The sequence below is a fragment of the Leuciscus leuciscus genome (assembly GCF_965113295.1).
Source record: "Leuciscus leuciscus genome assembly, chromosome: 1".
Lineage (NCBI taxonomy): Eukaryota > Metazoa > Chordata > Actinopteri > Cypriniformes > Leuciscidae > Leuciscus > Leuciscus leuciscus.
The window spans coordinates 13,513,618-13,540,883 of NC_138725.1; the positions used below are offsets into that span (position 1 = coordinate 13,513,618).

Genomic DNA, 27,266 nt, shown 5'->3' on the forward strand with positions numbered 1-27,266 from the left:
TTGTATGATAGTCTCAGCATGCAGTATATAACAGAGGATGATTTCTTTGTTCTGTAGGAAGGTACTGGCTACATCTGTTTTTCATTATGTGGAACTCTAGGCTAGGATGGGGAATGGTCTCCTATTCTCTCTATTCTAAAGCAGTATAAAGGTCCTTTTGGATCCAAAAGTATATGTGGTGATCTAGCCAGAAACTGACTATATATGGACTTGTTATTCAATGTATCATGTTCCTATATGATGTAAGCTATATCTTATTAGTTAACTCTGTTATACTCCCCTCATATTTTTACCCAAGTACCTTGATAAGATGGACCAATTTTTAAGTTACAAAAATAGCATTTCTCAACCACATAAGGCCTCGAGGAGGAATCAGAAAGGCACTGAGTTGTGAAGATTATAGTGTTAGATAAAACTGCATATCAGAACAAAGTCAACAATCACAGAGACTGTGCTGGTGAAAGTATTGAATGACATATTTTTGGCACTGGATAATGGTGAAAATGCTCTTCTGATTTTACTTGACCTCAGCGCGGCCTTCGATATAGTGGATCATGATATATTGATTGACCGTCTGGAACACTGGGTTGGTCTTAAGGTAAATGTGCTTGAGTGGTTCAAATCATATCTCTCTGGTATGTCTTGCTCTGTCAGCACAGGGGAAGGAGGTTCATCCAGATCGCTTCTTCTTTGGGGGGCAGGGGGGACCTCAAGGTTTGATTCTTGCACCAATATTATTCTATCTTTACATGTTGCCTTTAGGATCCATCTTCTATATATGAAATGAAATGATCAATGCAGAAGAACACCAGATCTGGGGACCAAGAATGGCACACACACAGAAGTGTAGTTCATTCAATAGTCAGCTTTATTGTGCTCGTGCCATAGATTATATAGCAAGTGTAGGGCATAGGCTGAAACCAACAAATAGAATAAAAAGTCAATATAGAAAAGAAAGGAGACAAATAATCCATAGAGAGACAAACAACTCCATTCATGATTATACCATATGCAACATTGCTTCTTATGGATAATAAACAGCACATCTCTTATGAGCGTGTGACTAAACAGCTTGTAAAAGAAATGATTAGAAAGGAGATGCAAACATATTTATCCTACAGTATAAAGTACAGTATAAAGCTAAAGGTTTCAGAAACAGGCAGAGGCATAGTTGTTAAATTGATTCTTTCAGTCCAGCGTTTAATAAAGTCTGTGGTTGAACTGAGTCTTCCACTTCATCATTACTCACTACAGCAGAGAGAGAGAGAGAGAGAGAGAGAGAGAATGAATATATATCATACTGATAATGAGAAGTCATTTAGACCAGACAAACATTCAGTAGTCATGATTTGAGTTTGTGCAGTGGTGCATGTGTCTGTTTGTTTGGTTGGTTGGTTATATACAGCACCTTACAGGCTACTACTGTATTCCAAAGTGCTGTACATTACAATAAAAAGCAACAAAAACAATAAGACAAAACATAAAAACATCCATGTACTAATGTACTAAAATGCCAAAGAGTACAGATTAGATTTTAAGCGATCCTTAAAAACATTAAGCGTCAATGACGTTGTTCTAGCATCCAATGGCAGATTATTCCACAATCTAGGACCAGCGACAGAGAAAGCACGATCACCCTTCAATTTGAGACGTGCAAGAGGAATAGTTAGAAGACACTTGTTTGATAATCTTAGTCTTACGCCTGAACTGTAGGGCTTAATAAACTCAGCTGGCGCCATTCCATGAGGTGCTTAAAAAAGATATATCAGAATATTATACTGTATCTTAAAGTGTATTGGTAGACAACCTATAAAAGATAACAAGGGAGTAACATGCTCCGTTTTCCCAGCATTCGTTAACAACCTTGAAGCATATTTTGTACCAGCTGCAGGTGGGCAACGTGTGTTTGACAGGTCCCAACATAAAGTGCACTACAATAATCTAGACAGGGAAAAATATAAGCGTGGACAATTTTTCCAGGTCGCTGACTGAGAGAATTGATTTCAATTTGGCTATTGCTCTTAAATAGTAGAAGCAATTACGGACTACCGTCTTCATCTGTCGATCAAATAAGATGAGGTAAAAATAACTCTAAGTTATTAACTCTAACTTTAGTTGATCCATGTGATTTGTGCACAATTTGTACATAATTATAAGGTGTATTTTGTCATATATTTACAAAAACTGCATTTGGAAAGTTTTTGACTGTTTTAACAATTCTTCTTTTGTTCCACAGCAGGAACTATTTCTTTAAAGACCAACTCTGCAGCATACCAATGTTTGCATGACTCAAACGACCCAGCAGCATGACATTGCAAATTCAACCTTGATAATTTATAAAACATACAAATAAAAATGCTAAATGGAAATGCTATAATTCACTTTGCATTAATTACTAATATTATTTTCACAGAGCATTCAGTGCTACTGAAAATGATATTAAAATGTTACTATATTTAGACTCCCTTACTTTCAAGCACTAGTGCTATAATTAAAAGAAATAGTTCAGAATAGAGACTCACTCTGGACACTATTGAGCGTCACCTTGCAAAGACCTCCAAAAAGCAAATTACAAGCATCAGTCTATATTTTTTCTTTAACCAGTAATGGCAGCTGTGAAGACAGCCCAAGCTTTACAAGTGGGCCAAAAGCTGTTTAAGCAGATTTTCAAAAAAAAAAAAAATATTGTTGAAGCATTAAAATGAAAAATAAAAATGATTGTTGACTTGATAACTCGAAAACTCACCAGCTCTTTTTCTGCAGATCAGCCAGAGAAGAGTAAGAAGGAGAACAGTGACTGCAGCGACAGAAATCACTATGACTGAAGAAGAGATCGAGCACAGAGTCAGAGACGGACAAGGCAGATTGGGGACAATTATAGACAAAGACAAAAGACTGTGATTATGTACCTTGTGTGATTGTAGTCGAATGATCCTGAGAGTCTGTGCCTGGTGCTGTCATATCAGCTTGATCTGAAAAGGATGAATGTTAGTTGAGATGCATCATAATAATATCCAGAATGAGAAGAAGAAGAGGTGAGGCGTAGCAAACATAGCAGCTTAAACTTTATTTTACCAAACTAAAGAGAGAAATCCAACATGAAAACACACACAGCAAAATTCCCAGATTTAATTTAATTCTGCTGAGAGTACATATGGTCCCACTCTGAAGAGTGTTAAAGTTAAGCCGGGTTCACACTTTGCGATTTTGGCCACGATTTGGCCGCCTGAGACAAATTTTCCAAATCTTAAAAGATTCCTCTGAACCTAGACTAAAATCTGAAGTCTTTGATCGTTAGTTTGACATGTTTACCGACAGCCGATTAATGACTGTTACGGTAATATTTTACCTTAGACGAAATTCTGTCAGTGTTAGAAGATTTGACTCTCAGTCCTGCAGTGACTTTTGCTACGACAACCATCCAATTGTCTTTGTTTTTTCAAGAAAAGCCATGACCAAAATTAACATAAGAGATTTCTTTGGAGCCACCATTTCAATCCTGCGTGTAATCGAGATCACTGTGAACGTATGTGCCATTGATTGACTCGTCTTGACTTGATTTGACGATAATGACGACTGAAATCTTACCGTATGACATGACTTACAGCAAGGATCAGGTTTGTACAGTCTGGCAAGCAACAATCTAAAGGATTATTATAAATCACAGAGTATGAACCCTGTCTTTACTCTAAATCAGAGTTAAAGTTAATGAGATAATAGTGATTAAAGGATTAATTGGCCTCAAAATGAAAATTTCCTGATAATTTACTCACCCCAACATGCCAAGATGTTCATGTCTTTCTTTCTTCAGTAGAAAAGAAAATAAGTTTTTTGAGGAAAATATTTCAGGTTTTTTCTCCACAAAATTGGCTTCAACGGCAACCAGAATGTTGAAGTTAAGATCAATGCCGTGATCTCTGTTCCACCATGATGACGCAATGCGTAGCGCGTCACAGACCAGCACAAGACGAACAATTGTGGTTAAAAAGTATATACATTTTTTATTTTTATTTTAAAAAAGACCGATCGTTTCTCTAGACAAGACCCTTATTTCTCGACTGGGATCATGCAGAACCCTTTGAAGCACTTCAGAGCCCTCTGAAACTGCATTGATTTGAACTCAACATTCTGGTTGCCGTTGAAGCCAATTGTGTGGAGAAAAACCTTGAAATGTTTTCCACAAAAAACTTTAATTTCTTTTCCACTGAAGAAAGAAAGACATGGACATCTTGGATGGCATTATGGTGAGTAAATTATCAGGAAATTTTCATTTTAAGGTGAGCTAATCATTTAATTAAGTAATGATTGATCATTAGTGATGAACCCCTGCTGTTAACAAGCAGAATCACTGAAGAAAATAGAAACACAAGAACTACAACTGACTTCAGCCACAGCTTTAGATTAAATCAACTGAAGATAAAAAAAAGACATTAAGGCCCTGTCCACACGAACACAGGTATTTTCAAAATTACAGCTTTTTTAATGCCCTTCATCCACACGCAAACGCAGTATCCGGTCTCTGAAACCAAACCTTTATGAAAACTCCTGGCCAGGGTGAAGATTTTCAGAAACTCCGGTTGCAGTACTTGTTGTGTAGGCCTAGATGGTGAAACCGTAGATTCTGGCTTGTGACATCGGAATTGGTAATAACATTTTTTCCAGGCTTCTGATTGGCCAACAGGGCTTTAGGGTTAGGGTTATATCGCCACCTGCTGGTTTGGCATGCTCTTGACAGTGCTTCATATGGTGTTTTTGTGTTTTCATGTGGACGTGATTTTTTTTTAATGGAGGTGGAAAAACGGTTTAAAATACTAAAAATACTGCGTACGTGTGGACTAGGCCTCAATCTCTTAAAATTAGTGATGGGAAGTTCAGATCATTTTACTGACTCTCTCGTTCGATTTCCTTCATCAAAATGACTAAATCTTTTTGTTCATTTAAGTAACTTTAAATGTTATACTTTTAACCCTTTTGGATGTTAGTTTAAAATATTCTAACTGACCACCAGCCTGAGTTTTTCAAGGCAACTGTTATTTAGAACCTGTCACTTTATTCTTTCCATGGTAACACGTCATTGCACAGAGCACCAGCCAACGCGCGAAAGCACATTTGAGAATTTAGCAGTTGATCACGTGATGCACTGACCATTCTAAGGGATCAGCCAAGACTGATCACACCAGTGTGATTGTACGTGCAAAAGGTTTAACAGGTAAATTCCCTGAAAACATCCTGCTACGCAATCTTAATCATATTTTGAATTAATAAATCGAAGAAACGTGGAAACGTGGAAACAGGTTGTATCAAAATGGCATACTAACGTCCGTGAAACTCAATCCCAATTGATAAATTATAAAATTCTTAATAGATATTACTGGACTCCAAGCAGATTGGCCAGAATTAAATTAAGAGATACTGCATTGTGCTGGCGGTGTAAAAAAGATATAGGAACTATGGTTTATATGTTATATGAATGTGACATGGTGGAGGAAATGTGGGAGAAAATTGTACAATTTGTTAATAATATTTTTTGCCTGTCATTATATAAAAACCCTGCCTTGTGTATGTTGGGTATTATACCGGAGGATATGCCTATATCTCGACAACAGATGCTATGGTGCCGTTTAGCTGGATGCAGAGTCATTCTTAGACATTGGAAGTCAGACACACCTTCCTCATATGATGAATGGTTGGACCTTATGTCAAATATTGCTAGCTATGAACGTGTGATATTTAGAGCCTCAGCCCGTCATGATTTGTTTATGAAAATGTGGGGTCCCTTTCTCTCCCTAACTGAAAATGTATTATAAAAAGAGAGAGAGAGAAAAAAAAAAAAAAAAAAAATATATATATATATATATATATATATATATATATATATATATTCCAAATATGTCTTATCTGTGTTGTAACCTGCTATAGTCCTGTAAAGTCTAAACATCATTTATTTTCTTCTCAGAGACCTAACTCTTTATTGATCTGTATAATTGTTATTTATTTTCCCTTTTATCTGTTTTATTCTGTAATTTTTTTTATTTTTATTTTTATTTTTATTTTTTTTTTTTGAGGAGGGGGCATTAAGCTGGGTTAAGGGGTAAGAAAAAAAAACTAAAACATGTCATTGTTAACACTTAATTTCTGACTGATGTTCATGTTCAAAAAAAGTAAAAAAAAGCAAAAAAAGCAACAAAAAAAAAGAATTAAGAAATCATTATAATGCAGCCAAAGATAATTTACAACATAAATATTTAATTTACCTTCCGAGTCTTTGGTTAATTTTTCATGTGACAGACGCAATGAACGGATCGTCCCATCACTACAGCAGAGAAGGATTGTACAACTCCACAAACATCATTACCAGCTTCACTTATTAGTAACCAGACTGACTTTATTTCTGATATCTATTTACAGAAGCTCTTATTGAAAATTAACGGAGGTTTAGATGTTTTATTGAAAATGTCTAGTCACCATTATGGCAGTTTGACTCTTGGCTTTTTATGTGAGTTTGTGGTCTCTATAACAGTGTTTACTAAAACATTTTTTTCCAAAGAAAAGCAGGGAAAAAGATGATATACAACAATAATTTCTTGCCACAGATCAGAGATTCAGATTCAGAAATACATTACAGGATTTTTAGACACAAACAGACATCAAGATTCAACATATGAATCTCAACAATGGTGACATGCTTCATGGCGCAATGCATGCTGGGAGCCACCCAAAGAATTTTATACTCATGGCTCCCTGCATGCATTGCGGTATGAAGCATGTCACACCACACAACTCTATATGAGTATGATATTAGACTTATTTTGATACTTTTTAAATACATTTTCTCCAACAGCCCAATCATACATACAGGCCTATATAATGGTGTGTAAAATAAATGTATAATTTATAATTAGCACCATATTGGATACCAAGTGATCAAGGGCTTAGAGCAATTCATTCAAACATATTTCAAGAGTTCACCAGTAGTTGACACTTGTGCAACATTAGCGAGGGATGGGCATAAAAAGTGGACTTAAACACAGCTTTGCCGTGATAGGCTGAAGCAAGTCAATCAGAGGCATGTTGGGAGTATGCCAGGGTGATGCAGCGTCTCGTTCCCACTTCAGGGAACTAGGGTTACATACATAACCGAGATGTTCCCTTTCAAGGGAACTCAAGCAGCGTTGAAATGCTGCGGGAACACTAATACCCACGTCGCCATGCGAGCAAATGTCAGTCCGTGTGAAATCAGAGCGCACATTTGGACGAAAGCACTAGAGCCTGACCGATATCCAAAATGCACGCTGCATTTTTAAAAATATTAATTTATCGGCCATTATAAATGCCGATACCGATAGTTAGGAAAATGCCTAATATCGGCCGATAATATCGGCCCGCCGATATATCGGTCGGGCTCTAGAAAGCACCTACGCCCCAGGAGTGGAGCTGAGGTCAAGATCATAGAACCTGATAAATGTGTGCAGTGAGGACCAGCCTGCCTAACACAGTCTCACCCCAAAACGTCACGTACTGACGGGTCTTGACCATACGGCAACATACGACGAAAAGGGTACCCCTAAAACGTCCATATGTGACGATTCGGGTTATGGGTAGGTTTAGGTATGTGTTAGGGTACCGCTAGGAAGCGCTGCTGGTGCGCTTATGTCTTCGTCTCATATGGACGTTTTAGGGGTACCCTTTTCGTCGTATGTTGCCGTATGGTCAAGACCCGTCAGTACATGACGTTTTGGGGTGAGACCGGGTTGGCCTGCCGCATCACAGACATCGTGTAGTGAGACTCCTGACAATAAAGCTTTATAAGCTTTATCGGTACCCTTGTGTGGACTGCTGGCCTCAGCCTCAAAGTGTGTTATAAGAGGGTGTCTCCCCAAAGAGACTTCATTTAAAGGGACGTGGTAAGCTGCTAGTGCCGCCACGCAAGGGGACAGCCCTGCAAAGAATCGCTCCTGCACGAACTCCAGCACTGCACTCACCGGGTGGTTAACCAGGTCCAACTGGTGTTCTCTGCACCAAGAAGTAAATAATCTCTTATTGATTATAAATAATCACTTCAAGGCATATAACTTCCTTGTGGACATAGCTCTGGAGTGGAGAATTATGAGTTGGGCCCCCTCAGAGGCCAAGTCCACAGTTTCCACAGTTTTGGGCGAGGGTGAAAGATCGTCCCACTTGCCTGAGAGAGTAGGTCCCTCCTGATCGGAATCTCCAGAGGAGAGCCGTCGAGGAGAGACACTAGGTCCACAAACCATACTCGGGCCGGCCAGAATCGGGGCTACCAACAGTAGACTGACCCCGTCTCGGCGAACCCTTTCCAGAACTCCGGGGAGCAGAGCAATCAGGGGAAATGAGCACAGACGTGACCTCGGCCCCGCCTGCACCATGGCGTCCAACCCCAGAGGGGCTGGATGGCTCAGAGAGAACCACATAGGACAGTGTGATGTCTCCCTGGAAGCGAACAGGTCTACCTCAGCACGACCGAAATTCTCCCACAGGAGCTCCACCACCTCGGGGTGGAGTCTCCATTCCCCGGGCCTCGGCCCCTGCCTCGACAGGATGTCTGCCCCCTAATTTAAATACCCCTGGATATAAATAGCTCTCAGTCAATGAAGTTTCCCTTGGGTCCACAGGAGGATCTGGCGAGACAGCTTGTACAAGGGGCACAAATGCAGACCCCCCTGATGGTTTATTTCAGAGCCTGAAACACCACCAAGATTTCTAGACAATTTATGTGCCAAGAGAGGTGATGGTCCTGCCACAGACCTCAGGCTGGGTGACCACCCATGATCGCTCCCCCCAGCCCATGAGTGAGGCATCTGTCGTTAGCGTGACACGACGACAAAGAGCTCCAAACACGGGCCCTTGGAACAGAAACCAAGGTTCTTTCCACATAATTAGGGCACAAAGATATCGTCACGTGACCCTGACCCTGATCGTGTGGAGCGGGTTTCCCCTCGGGGAGAACCCCTTGGTCCTGAGCCACCATTGCAACGGATCGTTGATCTCGATGTTGAACCGCTTGTTGCTCCGATAGGGCTAAGATGAACCAGTCGTCGATATAATTCAGAATGCGGATGCCCTGGAGTCTCAGCGGAGCTAGAGCTGCATCCATACATTTCGTGAATGTGCGGGGAGACAGGGCTAGGCCGAACGGAAGAACCCGATAGTGGGCCCTTGGAACAGAAACCAAGGTTCTTTCCACATAATTAGGGCACAAAGATATCGTCACGTGACCCTGACCCTGATCGTGTGGAGCGGGTTTCCCCTCGGGGAGAACCCCTTGGTCCTGAGCCACCATTGCAACGGATCGTTGATCTCGATGTTGAACCGCTTGTTGCTCCGATAGGGCTAAGATGAACCAGTCGTCGATATAATTCAGAATGCGGATGCCCTGGAGTCTCAGCGGAGCTAGAGCTGCATCCATACATTTCGTGAATGTGCGGGGAGACAGGGCTAGGCCGAACGGAAGAACCCGATAGTGGTATGCTTCGCCCCTGAAAGCAAACCTCAGGAACTTCCTGTGTTGTAGAAGGATGGAAACATGGAAGTAAACATCCTTTAGATATATCGGTTTAACAGGCGCAGATCTGAAATTGGACCCAACCCCCATCCCAAGCGTTCTTTTGGTTCTTCCGAGCGCGGATTGCTTGCAGGAAGTTCAAACTGTTTGCTTGTAAGCAGAGTTGCCAGAAATTCAGTCTAATTCCGTAAGTAGAAAGGAATAAGCACGAGATTAAAACAAGGTGAGAAGCCGGAGATACGACTAATACAAAAAGCTAAGAAAACAAAAGTAAAACAAACTTGGAGAGGATAAACTTGAAGAAGAAACACATAAGAAGAGATGAGCACTGTCATCTTCTTTTAAGGGAATTCTAGTCCACACCTTTACTGGGTGAACTGACCAATAGAATTCAGAAACTTTGAGTGGGAGAAAGTTCCTTTGTGTTATGATGCAGAGCAGGAAGCAGGATCCAGATGCAGCAGTGTTTTTATTAAATAAACTTGAATTATGACAAAGACTAAGAATAAACTTGAACTAAGACAAAGACTAAGACTCCGGGACAGAACAGGCAACATAACAACATCGAGAACTCACAAAGACTGAACTAGACACAGGGCTTAAATACAAAGGCAAACAAGCTAAACAAGATAACAAAGGGGGCGTGGCTAATCAGAGACACCTGAGAAGACTAATCAACATAACGGGAGACAGCTAAACATGAAAAGACAGGGGAACACATGACAGACAAGAACAAGACACAAACCCGCACCGTGACACTTTGTCTCCTCTTGCATAGTTTATGATGGTGTTAGAATTTGTAATTTCTACTCCAAAAGATGGTAAACATAGTATAATACATTCTATGGTAACCTATATGGTAAATATATTTAGCTTAGGCAAACCGAGAGGTTTAATTTGGTACCAAGATTGATATGTCCGGAAGATACAAAAGTAGAGATACATTCTTATTCTTTAAAATAAGCACTTAGAGTTCAACTACCACAACTAGAAAGTCATAATTAGGCTAATATGAGGGGGGGAACATTCATGCATACAGGAATATATCATATACAAATGTATCATTTTGGAATTATTTATATTCATTTATATTCAATTATTTATATTTATATAATATATTCATATTATTTATATTATTTATATTCATATTAGTTAGATGCAAAGAATGCTTGTGTATGAGTATTGGGCATCTCGGAGAGGGCTTTTCCTGCCTCCTGGATTTCTTGCTTCCCGAGAAAGAGGAGTTAAACTGATTGCGATCTGTTTGAAGCTCATGATGGAGCTTGGAGGTGTTTCTGTTAAATTTCGACCCTGTCACAAACGTGTCAAAAGGAGCAGTTTGATCCAGACTCATTGGCGCTTGCCTGTGATTTACATGATATGAATCAATAGGTTAAAAGCTTTCTGAATTTTAGAATGAGCAAATCATCATGATTTTGTCCATGCTACAGGCACAGTGCCCTGTAACTGCGCAAGCAGGGAACAACTGGTCTAACTGTCCTGACCCCGCCTCGGAGGAAGAGAGCGAGCTACCCTCGAGGAAAAACTCGCTGGGACCGTCTACTCCCCAGCTAAAAGACAGAGTTGGTAGAACGGGCCCCTGAGGGCGCCGAGAGGAAACGGGCACCGTGTGATGCGGTGAGATCGGTGAGTCAGTGGCGTCAGGACTTCTTCTTAGACAAAGCCTTCTTGGCGAGATCTGAAATTGAACCCCCATCCCCAAGCGTTCTTTCAGTTCTTTCGAGCGCGGATCGCTCGCGGGAAGTTCAAACAGTTTACAGGACTTACCCCTCGTAAAACAGTTAAACCCCTCGAAGGCTTCGCCTGAGAGCGTCGTGTTCCAGTCTTTTTGTGGGGGAGCACGAAACGCGACACTCTTCTTTTGTTGCGCCCGGTGTGAGGAGCTAGACGACGGCTGGGACTGCTCTTTTTGCCCAGCAGTCCCAGGGACATGGACTCTAAATGGGAGTAATTTCTGGTTCTCACGCTGACGCTTGCTTTTTCTCCTCTTGGAACCTATCGATCATGGTGTTAACTGAGTCACCAAATAGGCCCAAAGTGGTAAGCGGGGCGTCCAGGAGAAATGACTTTTCTCTCTCTTTCATACCAGAAAAGTTTAGCCGAAGATGCCTCTCCGTGGCGACCAGGGCTGCCATAGAAAGGCCCACTGACTTGGCCGTCTCCTTGGTGGCACAGAGAGAAAGATCTTCTGCCTGACAGATCCATTTGCGAACCCCACGACTGAAGTCGCCGCTCTGCCTCGGTGAGCGCAAACCGATCCACCCTCCTTGAAGAGTGATCGGCGAGAGCGCAGCGTTCTTAGTGGAAAACGCTTGCCATGCTCGCAATCAGCCCCCTCAAGAGCTGACTGGGCATGCTGCACTCCCAGAAAAACAACACATAGTTGGTGTGTATCCCCACCCGTAATATAGTGAGTGCAGGGATGAACACACTTCCTATACTGTTGTTTACTCGCCATTCTATATAGTTTTTTTATATATATATATATATATATATATATATATATAAAAACTACTGCCTAGTGAAACTAAGGACAGACAAAAACACTTTGAGACAATATTCAAAAATGATTCACACACAGAGCGCTTGCTGAAGGCACAGAAACTAGCGCTGTTGTGATTCAGGGGTGCTTTATAGTTTCCTGGTCAGTGACGTCACCCGTCTATGGCGTTCCGTCTCACCATGGGACTGATGCTTCATGATGCACTCATGCAGGGGCGTTCCTGCAGTGTTTTGATGCAGCTCGAGTTCCCTTGAAAGGGAACTACAAACAGGAGTAAAAAGTGTTAAAAAAAAATTACAAAATGGTGGATATGCGTGACCGACGGTAAGAGGTTTAGATAAAGGTTTGAGTGACTAATCAAAGTTTAACCTGATAGAAAAATATTTATTTAATATTATCTGTGGTGCAGTGTGGAGAAATAATCTCTGGTAGCCGAGGCACTCCTTAATTAAAATGTCTTTATTGAAAAGATGACATGTCCTAACTGGACAACTTTAAAATGCCCACGCGTAGCGGCAGCCCCATGCCGCTACGCGTGGGCATTTTAAAGTTGTCCAGTTAGGACATGTCATCTTTTCAATAAAGACATTTTAATTAAGGAGTGCCTCGGCTACCAGAGATTATTTCTCCACACTGCACCTTAGATGTTCTACCTTGGACCGAAGAGCACCCAAATCAAACTCAAAAGGAATTGAGCACGCCATCTATCCTGAATCAAAACGTTAATATTATCTGTGTTATATTACATCTGCAATAACCATGTGGACTTTTATAACGATCCATTAGGCCAATAACTTTTAAATCCATCATATTTCATTAATCTGAGGAGAGTCTCCGCATGAAAGACCTGTGACTGCAGATCAACGTGCTTCTGCATTTCTCTCTGATACGGTAGGAAATTAAATTAAATGTGGAGGATTTTATAAGATGATTGACAGGTCAGTTTGAGTGTCAGGATGTGTTTAAATAAGCGACAGAGAGCAACTGTTAAAGACACAATTGTATGACGTGATAGTTTGTCCCAAATCATGTCTACTCTTCTGCTACACACTCAAAAGTATGCACCTTTTCTTCCCAAAAAGAGTACCTACTTTTAGGGCGTAGTATAAGTAGGTGAATTGAGAATTAGAAGTAAAAAATAAGTGAAGTCGGCCATTTTCTCTTCAGTTTCACCTGAGCTGTTGAGGTGAATGGCAGGACAAACTTTCTCCTGTCAGAGAAACTAAATGTAGGCAGAGATAACATTTTTTTCTTTAATGTCAAAAAAATTATTTAAAAAAAGCTATTTAAATCGGTTTATTTTATATTGGGGTCATAAGACACCCAGACTTGATGAATAACTGAAGTTTTATATGTTAAACTTGTTGCCGAGCATTACGAGTGTACGGCTTATTTTGTGTTTCTCTCTTTTTTGTATATTTGTTTTGTTTACTTTTACATGTATGTTTTTTGATAATTTTGTGAGTGGATGAGCAGTATTTTATGTCTGTTTGGTGTTTTTCATGGATCTACAGTGAATGCGCTACATGGATGAGCTCAACATATCGTCTTCATGTGACGCTTTCTGGGAGAATCGAGTGAAAGAACCAGAGTGTTATATGAACACACTACTCTCACTGTTTATACTAAACATGTCATAGAATATGCATAAGTACGCTAATTGGGACACACCATAAAAGTCACGAAATGAAACTAAAACAACAACTCAATGTGACAATCATACTGAATATGACAGTCATATTTTGATTAGTTAACACTCAAGATATCATATTTTAACTTTGATCATCACATTACATAAAAAGTTAATATTTTTGCTATTAAGTTTCAATTCCTTTATTATTTCCAGCATCACGTTTTGGACTGTTACTTCACTGCAGTTCATTAGTTTGAAGCAATGCTTCGAGTTACTCTTCTGTGAGAGTCAAAGAAGCTTTTGTTCCCTCAGTTTGTTCTGGTTCAGTGATACTGATAGACCTTAGTGTTACTGACATTATGAGGCTCTTCTAACACTGTTTTCTCACCTGAATACTTGACAGTGTATCTGACTGAAGTCTTGACTTGATTTTTGTGAGCAAGAAGACATCTCCACTCTCTGTTGTTATCTTCATTCAGGAGTGTTGTAGTCAGAGTGATTTTACAGTGATATCGATCTGATGATGATGATATCTGATATCTGGAGTCTGTCTTCAGATCAACACCAGCCTGATTCACCCACAACAGCTCGATTCCCACAGAACGAACCAAAAAATTACAGGAGAATCCAGTATCTGAATACAACTGACAGGAGAGAGTCACAGAGTGGCCTGGACTGATCTCAGTCTGTGAGGATGATAATGATGTTGTTGATGATGATGATGATGATGATGGAGATACTGAAACTGAACACAAGACAAATCACAGACTCTCCAATCATCATCTGAGTTTAAATGGAGAATTTTAAATTGAGCACATAATCATAAACTTACCATGAAGAACATGCAGAAAAACATAAGCACCAGTTCCTTGTTCCTGTCCATTTACATATTGTCTGCAGGTGTAAAATCCATAATCTTCTTCTGTGATGTTCTTGATGTTGAGAGAGCAGTCAGACTCCAGACTCAGTCTCTGTGTGTCTATGTCCTTTATCTCTAAATTTCTGAATGTCCATGTAGTTGATTTGCAGTCAGAAAGAGTTTTATTACAGGACAGATGCACATTTTCACCAGAACTGATGAACACATGATCATGATCCACTCCACTGGTTCCTGAAACACAGTATATTTCAGTGATCATTATGTTAATAAATGAAAACACAAAACATACCAGCATTAAAAGCAGAAGACTAAAATACACACTGTAAAAAACTGTGCTGATAAAATACATTAGACAATAAATGAGATCCGTGCCACTAGATGATGATTGTGACCATTAACAAACAGCCATTGTCATCTGATCCTGTCTTTCAGCTTTTTTTGCAATAGCAAATGTATTTAAAGACAAAGCTATCGCAGCCAAAGCTAATGTTCAAAAGTCAAGGGTCCAGAGCCCAACTAAGTCAAGTCAAGTCATCTTCATTTATACAGCGCTTTTAACAATGTAGATTGTTTCAAAGCAGCTTTACAGAGATAAACGTATAATTTAAGGTAACAGAGATTGTTTTGGCTTTATAGCGGTTCTTTAATAAAGTTATTTTCCAGCTAAAGTTAGTTTTGATTGATTCACTTCCGTCGTAACAATCATTTGTTATTAAATTAGGGGCCGCCAAGATGACACCATAGATGCCATTCTTCTTAACGAAATGCAGTTTGGGTTTAGACCAAAACATTCAACAGAGACAGCTCTCTGCTACTTTGTGGAACAGTTAAAAGGCATGTTAGATAAATGAGGGGTGGTAGGAGCCATCTTTATAGATTTAAAAAAGGCATTTGACACAGTCAATCATAATGTGCTGTTATCTAAATTATCAACTCATAATGTCTCAGCAAATGCTATTGAATGGATGGCTTCATATTTGCGTAATAGACAACATTGTACAAGAATTAAAGGGACATCCTTCTCATCCTTAGATTGTCCTACTGGTGATCCACAAGGCTCAGTTTTAGGCCCTCTTTTATTCAGTATTTATATAAATGATCTACCATCTATTTGTCCAGAAGTTAAAATTTAAATGTATGCAGACGACACGGTTATTTATGTTCATGCTAAATCTAAACATCATGCTGCATCTCTACTCACAGGAGCTATGGAGAAAATCGTAGATTGGATGACATATTCCTGTTTGATATTAAATTATTCCAAGACGGTTAGTATGTATTTCTCCATTAGAGGAAGTAGTTGCACTCCTCCTGTGATTAGTATTAAAGGACAAAAGGTACAGGATGTTCAGCAAGTTAAATATTTGGGTGTGTTTATTGATAGTGGTTTAACCTTCAAGAAACATATTACAAACATTTCTAAAACATTAAAATTTAATCTGGCTCATTTCAGATTTATAAGAAATCAAATGAGTACAGATGCAGCAAAACTGTTCATGCATGCCATGATACTGTCAGATTTTTCATATTGTAGCACAACCTGGTCTCAAACAAGTCTTACATTAATGCAACCACTTCAAAGTCTGTACAAACAAACATTGAAAGTCATGGATAAAAAAAACTAATTTCCATCATTATTGTAATATAATTAAAAAGCATAAACTGTTGACTTTTGAAAACTTTCTGTTTATGTCAAATGTTGGTTTAGCATATAAGATCATTCATGACTTAGCACCACAATCTCTTAAACAGTTTGTAACAATAAACAGACCAGGCTCAAGGTTTACAAGAGCTTCCTCTAGAGGGGATTGTTGTGTCTTTGGATTTGGATAATTGATGTTGTTTAATATGGCTTTGGGAGGTTTTTTATATTTTGTAATATTTTGCATGCTATTGGCACCTGCCCAGGGACTGCAGATGTGAATTAGCTTTTAGCTAAATCGTGTACAATACATATATTGTGCATTGTCCCTGTTAAATAAATAAATAGATAGATAGATAGATAGATAGATAGATAGATAGATAGATAGATAGATAGATAGATAGATATGATGTAACGACTACATCAGGATTTATGGGAAGTGTTCCCAGTTCCGGCTGACCTAATTTTCTGAATTTTTATCTGGAATTTTCTTTGCCAGTAACTTACTGTAGATTTAAATTGATATTATTTGAACATTAAACATTAACAAGTCTTTGTCTTTACAGAATAAAACTATAAAATAACAATCTAATGCAAAGCATTCTGGGAACCAGAAATCTTCATCAACCTGTTTCTGTTTTTGTTTTTTTCTTCAGATTTTGGTTCCCAGAATGAGGCTGTTAATGAGGCTGCATGAGGCTGTTATTTTAGTTTTATTCTGTAAAGATAAAGACTTGTTAATGTTTAATGTTCATTTAACTTTGAACAAACTGTTGCCAGTAAATAACATAAATTTAAATCTACAGTAAGTTACTGGCAAGCAGCTGCCAGTAATACTGTAATTTCTACAGATTTTTTTTACAGTGTACCTCTGTAACCTGTCCTATTATGTGTCGGTATGTTTCTGTGTGAGAGTATGATGTGAGTGAAAGTATGAATATATTATTCTATGCACCAGGAGTAGCACTTTAAATTTCATTGTGACAATATTTTACAATGTTTTTACAATGACAAATAAAATGATTCTGATTCTGATTATTTTTAGTTCTAACTATACGATACAGAATTCAATACAAAGCATTGTTGTATGCTTTTAAGTCTCTGCATGGCCTAGCACCTGAGTATGTTACTGATTTAATCAGTCGCTGTCAATCCAGTAGATCTCTGCGATCAAATGATCAATTGCTCCTCATGGTTCCACGATATGCAAAGGTGAAAATGCAAAGGTGATTGGGCATTCTCTGTTGCAGCTCCTAGGCTCTGGAATGACCGTCCTCAGTCTGTAAAATCTTCTTCTTCTTTGGGTGTTTTTCAGAGTGCGCTTAAAACGTATTTGTTTTCTTTAGCATTTAAATATGCTTTGTAACCTGTGTATGTCATATGTTTACATTGTTTTATGTTTTTATTTTTATTTTTCTCTTTTTATATTTTCTGTACAGCACTTTGGTTCCAGTTGTGGTGTTGAAAGTGCTCTATAAATAAAGTTGAGTTGTGTTTAGAAAACGGTTACATACGTAACCTCGGTTCCCTGAGCGATAAGGGAATGATTTCTGCATTGTAAAAGCTATGGGAAAACTCCTTTTCTCGAGAATATTGAAGCCTTTATTTTAAAACGCTGTGTATTCGCCGGTGACTACTCTGGAGATGTCCAGGGAGCCCCGGGACTTATGACAAAGTAGTCTGAGCCATCGCGGACCAGAAGTGTCAGGTCCTAGGATGTTACTGCAAGTAGTGATAAGTGCAGAGGGCCACTGTGGGCGAGCCTCAGATATATAGGTCTGGGCCCAAAGGGCCAGGGTCCTAAATACAGAGGACTTGTGCCTGTAAGGCAGGAACCTCTAAATTATAGAATTTTGCAAATGTGGACGGAGCAGACCAGCCGGCCGCCGCACAAATGTCTTTTATAGGATCTCCACTGGACCACGCCCAGGAGGAAGCCATGCCTCTTGTGGAGTGGGCTCTCACACCTATGGGACACGGGAGGCCCATAGAAGTGTAGGCCAGAGAGCATCCACTATCCATCTGGACAGTCTGTGTTTCGTGACCGGAAACCCTTTGGTGCGGCCCCCGAAACAGACAAAGAGCTTTTCTGACTGCCTAAACGGGGCAGGATGCTCCAGGTAAACTTTTAGAGCCAAGAACGGGGCAGAGCATGTATGAGTCACTATCGTCTTCTGATGGGGAAGAGCCAATAGAGAGATAACCTGGGCTCTGAATGGAGTTGAGAGCACCTTAGGTACATATCCATGTCTTGGTTTAAGGACGACTTTGGAGTCATTAGTAGTAGTAGTAGCCTTTATTGTCACTTAGTCACAAGTACCAGTGAAATTAGCCATCAACCTGTCCATACAAACATACATACAATATGACAAGGGGGTAGACAGGACAGGAAGACAGAGGATTGAGGAGAAAAATACAGCATGACATGAAGAGAGGTGAGGAGAAAAAAAGGCATCCCCCCAGACTATGCTCCTGTAAGGAGTACAGTTTGGGAACAGTAAAAAAACACCTCAGCAACATTAGCACATAATCAGTACACTCTACAACATGAACACACAAGACTTGCAACAGGGGAGGGGAGTGGGGGATGGAGGTAACCCAGCACAGACAAGCAGCCATCCGGTCCTGCAGACATTCTCGGCACTGGTCACAGACCCGCCTGTCAGACTGGTGGTACAAAGCGTTGAAGGCGAGGGGGGGTGATTGCATATCTGTATATATGTAAGAGTTCGTGTATGTGTAGGTCTGGAGGATCGCTACGCCTGGCATCATAATCTAGGTGCCTCAATCCGCAGGATTGTCATAGCGATACACAGCAAGTGCCATAGAGTCAACCTTGATCAGGTCCCAGACAGAGTCAACAATCAGCAGGTGTCAGTGGGGAGTGGGTGAAGGAACGCAAGAGCGTCTCGCTGCAGTGCTCTTCCAAGGGAGTTGTTGTTCCACCAGCGGCCTCGGCCAAGGCCAGGGCTGGTGAGGGGGGCCGAAAGCAGATAAGATTGGGATTGTTTGGTCTTTGGGCGAGTAGCCGCATTCCAATTTACACGGCTATACTCCTGGTCCATTTGGGTCTCCGAAACGATCAATTTGCCTTTGCAAAGCTGTAAGCTTCTCCAAGATGTTATCCATATTATGGTTCATAGACACAGTCTGAGTGCTGACAGCTCTGCCCACTGCTTCAATCATGACGGGCAGGCTTGTGGGGCTTTGAACATCTGTCACCGTCTTCTTAATTCCTCGATAAACCAGGGCAATGCCTAATCCAATCAGCAGAAGACCTGTTATCATGGTTCCGAATAGGTAGATATCTTCTATGTCCTCCATGGAAAGAGCCGCCAGACACACGACCCGCCACCTCTCCCACCCGTCCATCGTGTAGCCAGCTGCAAACGTTACGGCAGGGCAGTCAGGTTCCCCCGAACCCAAGCTTCTCGTCAAGAAGATGGTGTCAATTGCGTTGAGAGACCAGTTGATCAAATCCATAATTTCTTAGTTTGGAGAGCAGTGTGGAGAGAGTCTCTCAAAGTACAAGACACTAGACTAGACTAGACAAGACGAGAGGAGCAAAGCAGGGGAGGTAAGGGAGAGGAGGGGAAGAAAATGCGACTGCCTTCGTTGAGAGCCAAAGAGAAGGCCCAAACCCGATTAGGCCCGAACTCAAGACAGGAAGCGCTCGTAGAGAGAGCTTGTAAGTCCCCAAATCTTTTGACTGACGCTAGTGCTAACAGCAGAGCAGTATTAAGAGAGAGGGGCTTCAGATCGGCCGACTGGAGTGGCTCAAAGGGAGGTCTCTTAAGGCCCCGAAGGACCATGGACAGAACCAAGGCTGGCACCGAAGGTGGCCGAGGTGGGTTAAGCCTTCTGTCTCCTCATAGGAAGTGAACAATCAGGTCACTTTTACCTAAGGGGACGGCAGCCACTGGTGAGTGGAAAGCTGCCATAGCTGCCATGTACACTTTGAGCGTGAAGGGGGAGCGGCCCGTGTCCAACAGCTCTTGGAGAAAGGAAAGTATCATGGGTTCTTTGCCATTGTGTGGGTCCAGGTTCCGAGCTTAACACCAGCTGGAGAACACTGACCATTTGAGGTGGTAGAGACATCTAGTAGACAGTGCTCTAGTCTCCATTATGGTGTTCAGGACTCCCACTGGGAGGTCCTGGGGTACCCATTGAGAGGCCATGCATGGAGGGCCCACAAGTCGGGATGTGGGTGCCAGATAGTCCTGTTGGTCTGCGTGAGGAGATCGCTCCTCATCGGATAGGCCATGGAGCTGTCGCTGACAGCTGCATCAGCTCTGGGAACCAGATCTGGGTTCGCCAGAGGGGGGCCACAAGAAGGACTGCGCACTTGGTGTCCCTGATCCGTTCGATGATCTGAGGGAGCATCGAGACTGGGGGGAATGCATAAAGGGGAAGGCTGGGCCAGTCGTGGGCTAGCGCATCCCTGTTCTTCGAAAAGAAGATTGGGCAGTGAGAGTTGTCTTCTGAGGCAAAGAGGTCAACCTCTGCCCTGCTGAAGACTTCCCACAATAGGAGAACCACCTGGGGGTAGAGAGTCTATTCCTCTGGGGGAATGTTGCCCCGAGATAACATGTCTGCCCCTTGGTTCAGCGTGCCCAGCATGTGAGCTGCCCTGAGTGAGGTTGGCGTAAGCCCTAATCCAATCAGCAGAAGACCTGTTATCATGGTTATCCCATAACAGGAGCTGTTCGGCCATGGTGAACAGGTTGCGGGACCTGAGGCCACCCTGGCGATTTATGTAGGACACCACTGCCATATTGTCTGTTCGGACCAAGACGTGGTGTCCCGCCAGATGCGGAAGGAAGGTTTTTATGGCTAGAAAAAACGCTCTCAATTCGAGGCAGTTGATGTGTAGGCGTTTCTCTGAGCTCGACCTCATACAGGGCTCTCCAACCGAGGTTGGAAGCATCTGTTGAGATAGCCTTCCGTTTCCAAACCAGACCCATGCTCACACACTGCTGGTACCAGCTGGAGTCTTTCCAGGAAGCCAGGGCTTTGATACAGCGCTGGTTTACCCTGATGCGTAAGTGGCCCGAACTACACACATGGGCTAGAACTTGAGGCTTCAGCCACAGCTGAAGGGGATGCATACGCAGTAGGCCTAGCTGGAGTACTGACGATGCAGAGGCCATAAGGCCCAGAGCCCTTTGAAACGTTCTGGGGGGCGTGAGAGAGCCCACTTTGAATGATGCAGCAAGACGCTGGATTGAGAGAGCCCAATCTGGTGAGGGCCATGCTCTCATATGCACAGAATCGAGAACTGTTCCCAGGAACGTGGTCCATTGGCTGGGGGACAGCATACTCTTGGAAAAGTTTACTCTGAGCCCAAGGCGGTCTAGGTGGCCGAGGAGCCAGGCTTTGTGAGTAAGGGACTCCCCCTCTGACTGGGCCAGTATGAGCCAGTTGTTGAGGTAGTTTAGGATACACAATCCCCGCTGTCTCAGGGGGGAGAGAGCCGCATCCATGCATTTCGTGAATGTACAAGGCGCTAGAGACAGACCGAATGGTAGGACTGTGTATTGATATGCTTGCCCCTCGAATGCGAATCTCAAGAATGGCCTGTGATGGGGGTTCACCTGGATGTGAAAGTAAGCATCTTTCAGATCTACTGAGAAGAAACAGTCTCCTGGGCGAATCTGAAATGGGTCTCAGGCCGCCGACTTTCTTCGGAACGAGAAAATAACGGCTGTAGAGGCCCGACTCGCTTTATGATATTCATCACACAGTCGGGACACTTCGGGGATGGCCCGCTAGGCCTCGGCACAAAATGCCAGCGGTTGGATTGCATCTGGAGGCGGAGCACCAAGACTCTGGCCGACCTGCCAGATGTTTTTGTGTAGAAATTTACTCGATTTGTGCTCTGTATGGGTCACTGTTAAAACAGCGTTTGGGTGCAGGGGTGCGTGACGAAAGACTGGCCCATTTTATGCAGTTAACACACCTCCAGCCACCTGAACTGAAGAGGGGGCTGTGAGAGGCACTTGAGCGATTTTCAGGGGTGGTCCGGCCGCAGTGGGACATGGCCCCCTCTTTCTGCCGGCTAGGATGGTTTCTTAGGCTCACAATCCAGCGTGAGCTTTGGCCGCGGGCCCTGGCGTTTGGGGAGCGGGTAACGTTTTGCTGGTCTAAAGCGCTGGTTGGTCTCAGCTGCTGGGCGGGGCTGGGGAACCTGAAGCGCTGGCTTCTCTGGCTGTGGCGTGCTCTTAGGGCGCCGTGAAGCAGAGCTGGAGCGCTTTTGAAGGAAGTGCTTCATAGCAGTAGATGCCATCTGGGCTCCAGTAAAACGTTCAGCGAATCCCTTAACAGAGGGCCGAAGAGACCTGAAGTGGAGACTGTGGCGGCCCTGTCCGCGTCCCTGATCTCGGTCAGGTTAAGCCACAAGTGGCGCTCCAGCACCATTAGGCTGGCCATGTTACGGCCGATGGCCTGGGCAGTGGTCTTTGTAGCCCGCAGGGCCAGGGCTGTGGCGCTGCGGAGGTCTCTAAAGGCAACAGGGTCCGGTCCCGACTCATCCATAGTACGGAGGAGTTTAGCTTGGAACACCTGAAGAACAGCCATGGTGTGTAAAGCAGAAGCGGCCTGGCCAGCGGCGGCGTATGCACAATCCGCGAGTGCTAAAGACGTTCTGCATGGCTTGGATGGGCGCGGCCTTTGCTCTACAACTGCCCGCAGTGGGAGGACACAAATGGGCGGCGACCGCTTCTTCCAGAGGCGAGAGCTTCACATAACCCTTCTGCAGAGCGTGAAAGAGGCAGAAGAGCGTGTGCGCGCTGAAAAGGGCGCACACCATGATTTAGTGAGCTCTTCGTGAACTTCTGGAAAGAATGGAGCGGATCGCTGGCGAGGGGCCTGTTGGCGCCCCGGCAGGAACCAGTTGTCAAGGTGGCTTCTAGTGGGCTTTTCTGGTGGTAGCCAGTCAAGACCCAGCTTGTCGACAGCGCGAGTGATGGCACGGAGAAGCTCAGCATCAATACTCGCTCTGGTGTCGACTCGTTCAGTCTGAGAGAGAGGGGCGGGGTCCGGGAAGCCCGACCCATCCTCACCCTCAGATGCCACTACAGAAACTGCGTCATCAAATTCCTCCATGATCCGCCAAAAGAGACGAGGCCAGCCGCTTCAAGGGAGGGGCGTTGATCGCTCTTTACAAACAGCACCGATGAAGTGTCAGAATCTGGTGTGGGCGAGGCATTCGGGGAAGGGCCTGCCGTGCACGCGCTCAAATCACTGTGCTCGTTCGCGCCGTTTCTTCCTTCATGCTCGAGGGGCGCCGAAGACGGAAGATGGGCGGGCTCGCCTTCTGACGTAGCGAGAGCGAGTCTGGAACGAAGCGCTGAGATGGGCATGCTGTCATAGGAGGGACAGCCGCCTTTAGTGAGTGCTGCCTTGGCGTGCTCAGGACAGAGGCAGACGGCACACCGAGTGTGTCTGTCAGACACATGCAGGGGAATCCCGCAGGTCTCGCAGATGGGGAGCGGCATTTGAAACAATTCGCTCTGCTCTTTTAGAAAGCATGTAAAGGATATTCTCGTCGGATGCCACAGGGAAATGGTTGTCAGCTGAAGGCGTGGAATCTGCCAGGCGCTGAAGCGGTTCCGCTGAAGGGCTGCTTAACGGCGAGAGGCTTCTTGATCTGGAGAAGGTCAGCGACGAGACGAGGTGAGTTCTCTTCGCTGAAGGAGGTAAAATCTGTCCTTTGGCGATGTTTCTCTGAATTTGTACCCTTCAGCCATGCCCATTTTGGCGCTCTCAAGGCAAGCAAGGCTGCAAGCGCTCTGATTGGACTGCGCATCCTTGCTGAATCACCATAGGTTCATGCAGTTGCCACAGCACAGCCAATCAGCTAGCTTCAGTCAGCTATGATGTGCTCGCTGTGCAGCTGCACTGCGTTTTAAAATAAAGGCTTCAATATTCTGGAGAAAATAAGTCTTTGCAACGCAATACGAGAGAACTGTTCTCAAAAGGGAACAGCATGTTACTGTCAAAATGTGGCCATTTGTTACAGTGCACACTGTAAAAGATTGCTGTAAAAAAACTGCCAAATTTTGACAGTAACAAAATCGGGGCTAAAACCGTGCAGTGTGAACTCAGCATTAGATTAAATTAACTGAAGATAAAAGACACTAAATCTCTGAGGATCTCAGCAGAGGAGGATTAAACAACTCCACAAACAGCATTACCCTCTCTTAAAAGCAAACAACACACTCTCCAGAATAAACTATTAGTCTTTATCAGAGAGCTGTTCAAATCACTGACACACTCTTAATATGAAGATAATTCTTCATCATCAGATGTTTGAGTGACACTATGTCCAGTATCAGGAATAATACAGTATGATCTGTGTGTATCAATACACAACTCTGAGATCACAGCTCTGAGATCACAACACAACAAGACATTTATTGTCTATTCCACCCACTGCTACTTATACTAACGACGGAAATAACCACAGTTACAATAAATTAATATGTGGGAGAGCGTTGCTATAGAGAGTGACAATATTGTATTGCAATAGATAGCACTATTAAAGGCACAATATGTTTTTTTTTTTGCTTTAAAAATATAATGTTATCTATGTCTATGTTATATATTTTTTTAAAGTTGAGTATTTACATTATCCCGACAGTTCCAATTAACTTCTAAATCTAGAGAATTTAATATTTTAATTCGAAGACACGGACCGTGTCTTTATTTCCGTTATGTCGCAGTCAATGGCGTCATATCCGCGTTGTCCCTGGTTTCAGCTCGTGCTGCCATGGTAACCAGAGCTATGAACCAGAGCCCTCTGAGTAACCAAGACGACAGACGTGGACCACTGTAGTTCGCAATGTCTATATGCACGCTGTTGTTGTTTCGTTCAAACATTATGGACCATGGCAAGCAGACTTTGGATAAAAAAGGAGAACTAAAACGAGAATCAATATCAGCGCGGTGTTTTCGAGATGCCGAGAGCTCCCATAGACAGTATATAAACGAGAGCTCCACGTCCGAGACTTCGACCGCTCCTACATGTACTTTATTAAACAGGTGAGCACATTTACATAAAACTAATTAATGTTTTATAGTTCAACAATGATAAAATGTCAGAATATGATCTGTATGTTATTCTAATGTTGATCTAGCTTTACTGCTAACGTTACTGCTAACGTTAGTCTCATACAGACAAACTAACACATAAGTTACATTTCAACACATTCAAATGCAGTTTAGTGTGCTAGTGTAATGTTAGACCAAGTGAAACAGCGCTGCGTTACCTCACAAGTTTAATTTGTCTAATAAACTGACCTGTGAGAAGTGATTCTGCGTGTAGTTCGGTAGAATGAAATGTCCGTATTCTTTTATATCCGCGGGACTCGCGTCGCGTGTGGAGCTGATAGCTGTCTCTTAGCAATCCCGAACTGCTTCATATCATAGTCATGACAAAAACATCGATGTATTCAGTAATCCATATACATTATTAGATCGGTCGGCTAGACGTTGACGACAAGATCCATAATTCTTAGCAAATGTTGCGTCATCAAACTACGCCTTTGTTATTGTAAATAGGTTAGCGACCCCTAGTGGAGAAAAAAATCCCATACTGTACATTTAAATTATATAGCAATTCAATACCAAATCAAAACTAGTTAGCACATTATTTGTAATTGAAAGGGTTTATTGACAACATGGTTATAGTTATACTTAAAATAGTTACAAAATAGATGTATGAGATGATAACTTCTACCATTAATTGTACCCAGCATATATGTAAAATGTTACCTGATAGATACAGATAGATAGAAATGTTACCTGATAGATACAGATAGATAGAAATGTTACCTGATAGATACAGATAGATAGAAATGTTACCTGATAGATACAGATAGATAGAAATGTTACCTGATAGATACAGATAGATAGAAATGTTACCAGATAGATAGATAGATAGAGAGATAGAGATTTTTTTTATTTTTCAAAATAACTTATTACAATAAAAAAAATACCAACCATAAAAAAAACGTTTTAACAATTAATTACTTCCTTACAAACTTACAGCAAAACACATCTCTCCGTTCACAACTGAGCATAAGGCTTCTCTGTAACACCATATAGATTCAAACTTCATTAAGTTATTCATTACTTTATAAAATCGAAAATCAACAACAATTCTGGATTTCACCATTACTTTAAACACCTGTACCACATCACTATCATTCCTTTGTTCTACATGATTTCTCCTACTAATGTATATAGCCATTTTCACCTTTCCAAGTACAAAATTCAACAGCTGACATTCACCACTTCTACTTCTCATATATTTAAAACCACAAATTAAAATCTGTACAGAAAATACTTCATTAAAACAATTGAAAATTGCTTTTAACATTTCAAACAAAGGCTTTAGCCTGAAACAATAAGTAAAACCATGGAAAACAGTCTCTCTTTCAGAACAAAAAGGGCAATCTTGACTTTGCTCGGAATTTAAAATAGAGACGAAAGCATTAACTGCGATTATTCCATGTAAAACCCTCCAATGAATGTCAGCTGTTTTTTTAGTTAATGGTGGCTTCTATAACACTCTCCACTCTGGTCTTACGTTTTCATTCAATCTCGAAACATCACGCCAAGGTGTATAGACTTTTTGATGTAAACCTTTTTTGTTTAAAAAACTTTACACATGCCTTATACAACTGTTTTCCATTAACATCATTAAAATCTAAACACAAACTTTTTTAGTTGTAGGAAAATTCCAGAATAATCATTTAAATTGGGAGATAAAAACATTTTAGGAAAGGGATCCAAATCATTAGGACAAATAAGTCCTTCACAATAGTCTTTGAGCATATTAGATTCCTCTGATGTAAGAGCAGATCGCATCCTCTGTAATATTCGAGTCATTGTTCGAACAGATTTCATCTTCAGACAAGCAGTCACTTCTTCAGCATTTGCAAGTTCAGCCCCCACCAAAGTTACAAGTTTTTTTTAAAGTTGTGATTTCAGCTTGAATCAAAAGTTCAGTAAATGTGCTGCTTGTGCTCATTACATCCAGTCTCGCACCATTTATCA

At 42.0% G+C, this 27,266-nt stretch overlaps 1 protein-coding gene across 2 annotated transcripts in view; it reads right to left on the minus strand.

The window, feature by feature from the left end:
* Positions 1 to 845: 845 nt before the first annotated feature.
* The window catches only part of LOC309502044 (uncharacterized protein), a 54,620-nt gene continuing 28,199 nt past the window's right edge, over positions 846 to 27,266 (minus strand). For both annotated transcript variants that reach the window (XM_082174361.1, XM_082174360.1), the window contains 5 exons: positions 14,516 to 14,794; positions 14,072 to 14,428; positions 2,910 to 2,972; positions 2,747 to 2,821; positions 846 to 1,248 (listed from right to left, as the gene is read on the minus strand). In XM_082174361.1, the coding sequence (XP_082030487.1) occupies positions 1,175 to 1,248; positions 2,747 to 2,821; positions 2,910 to 2,972; positions 14,072 to 14,428; positions 14,516 to 14,794 (848 nt within the window). In that variant the 3' untranslated portion in view covers positions 846 to 1,174. The remainder of the gene's footprint in view (positions 1,249 to 2,746; positions 2,822 to 2,909; positions 2,973 to 14,071; positions 14,429 to 14,515; positions 14,795 to 27,266) is intronic.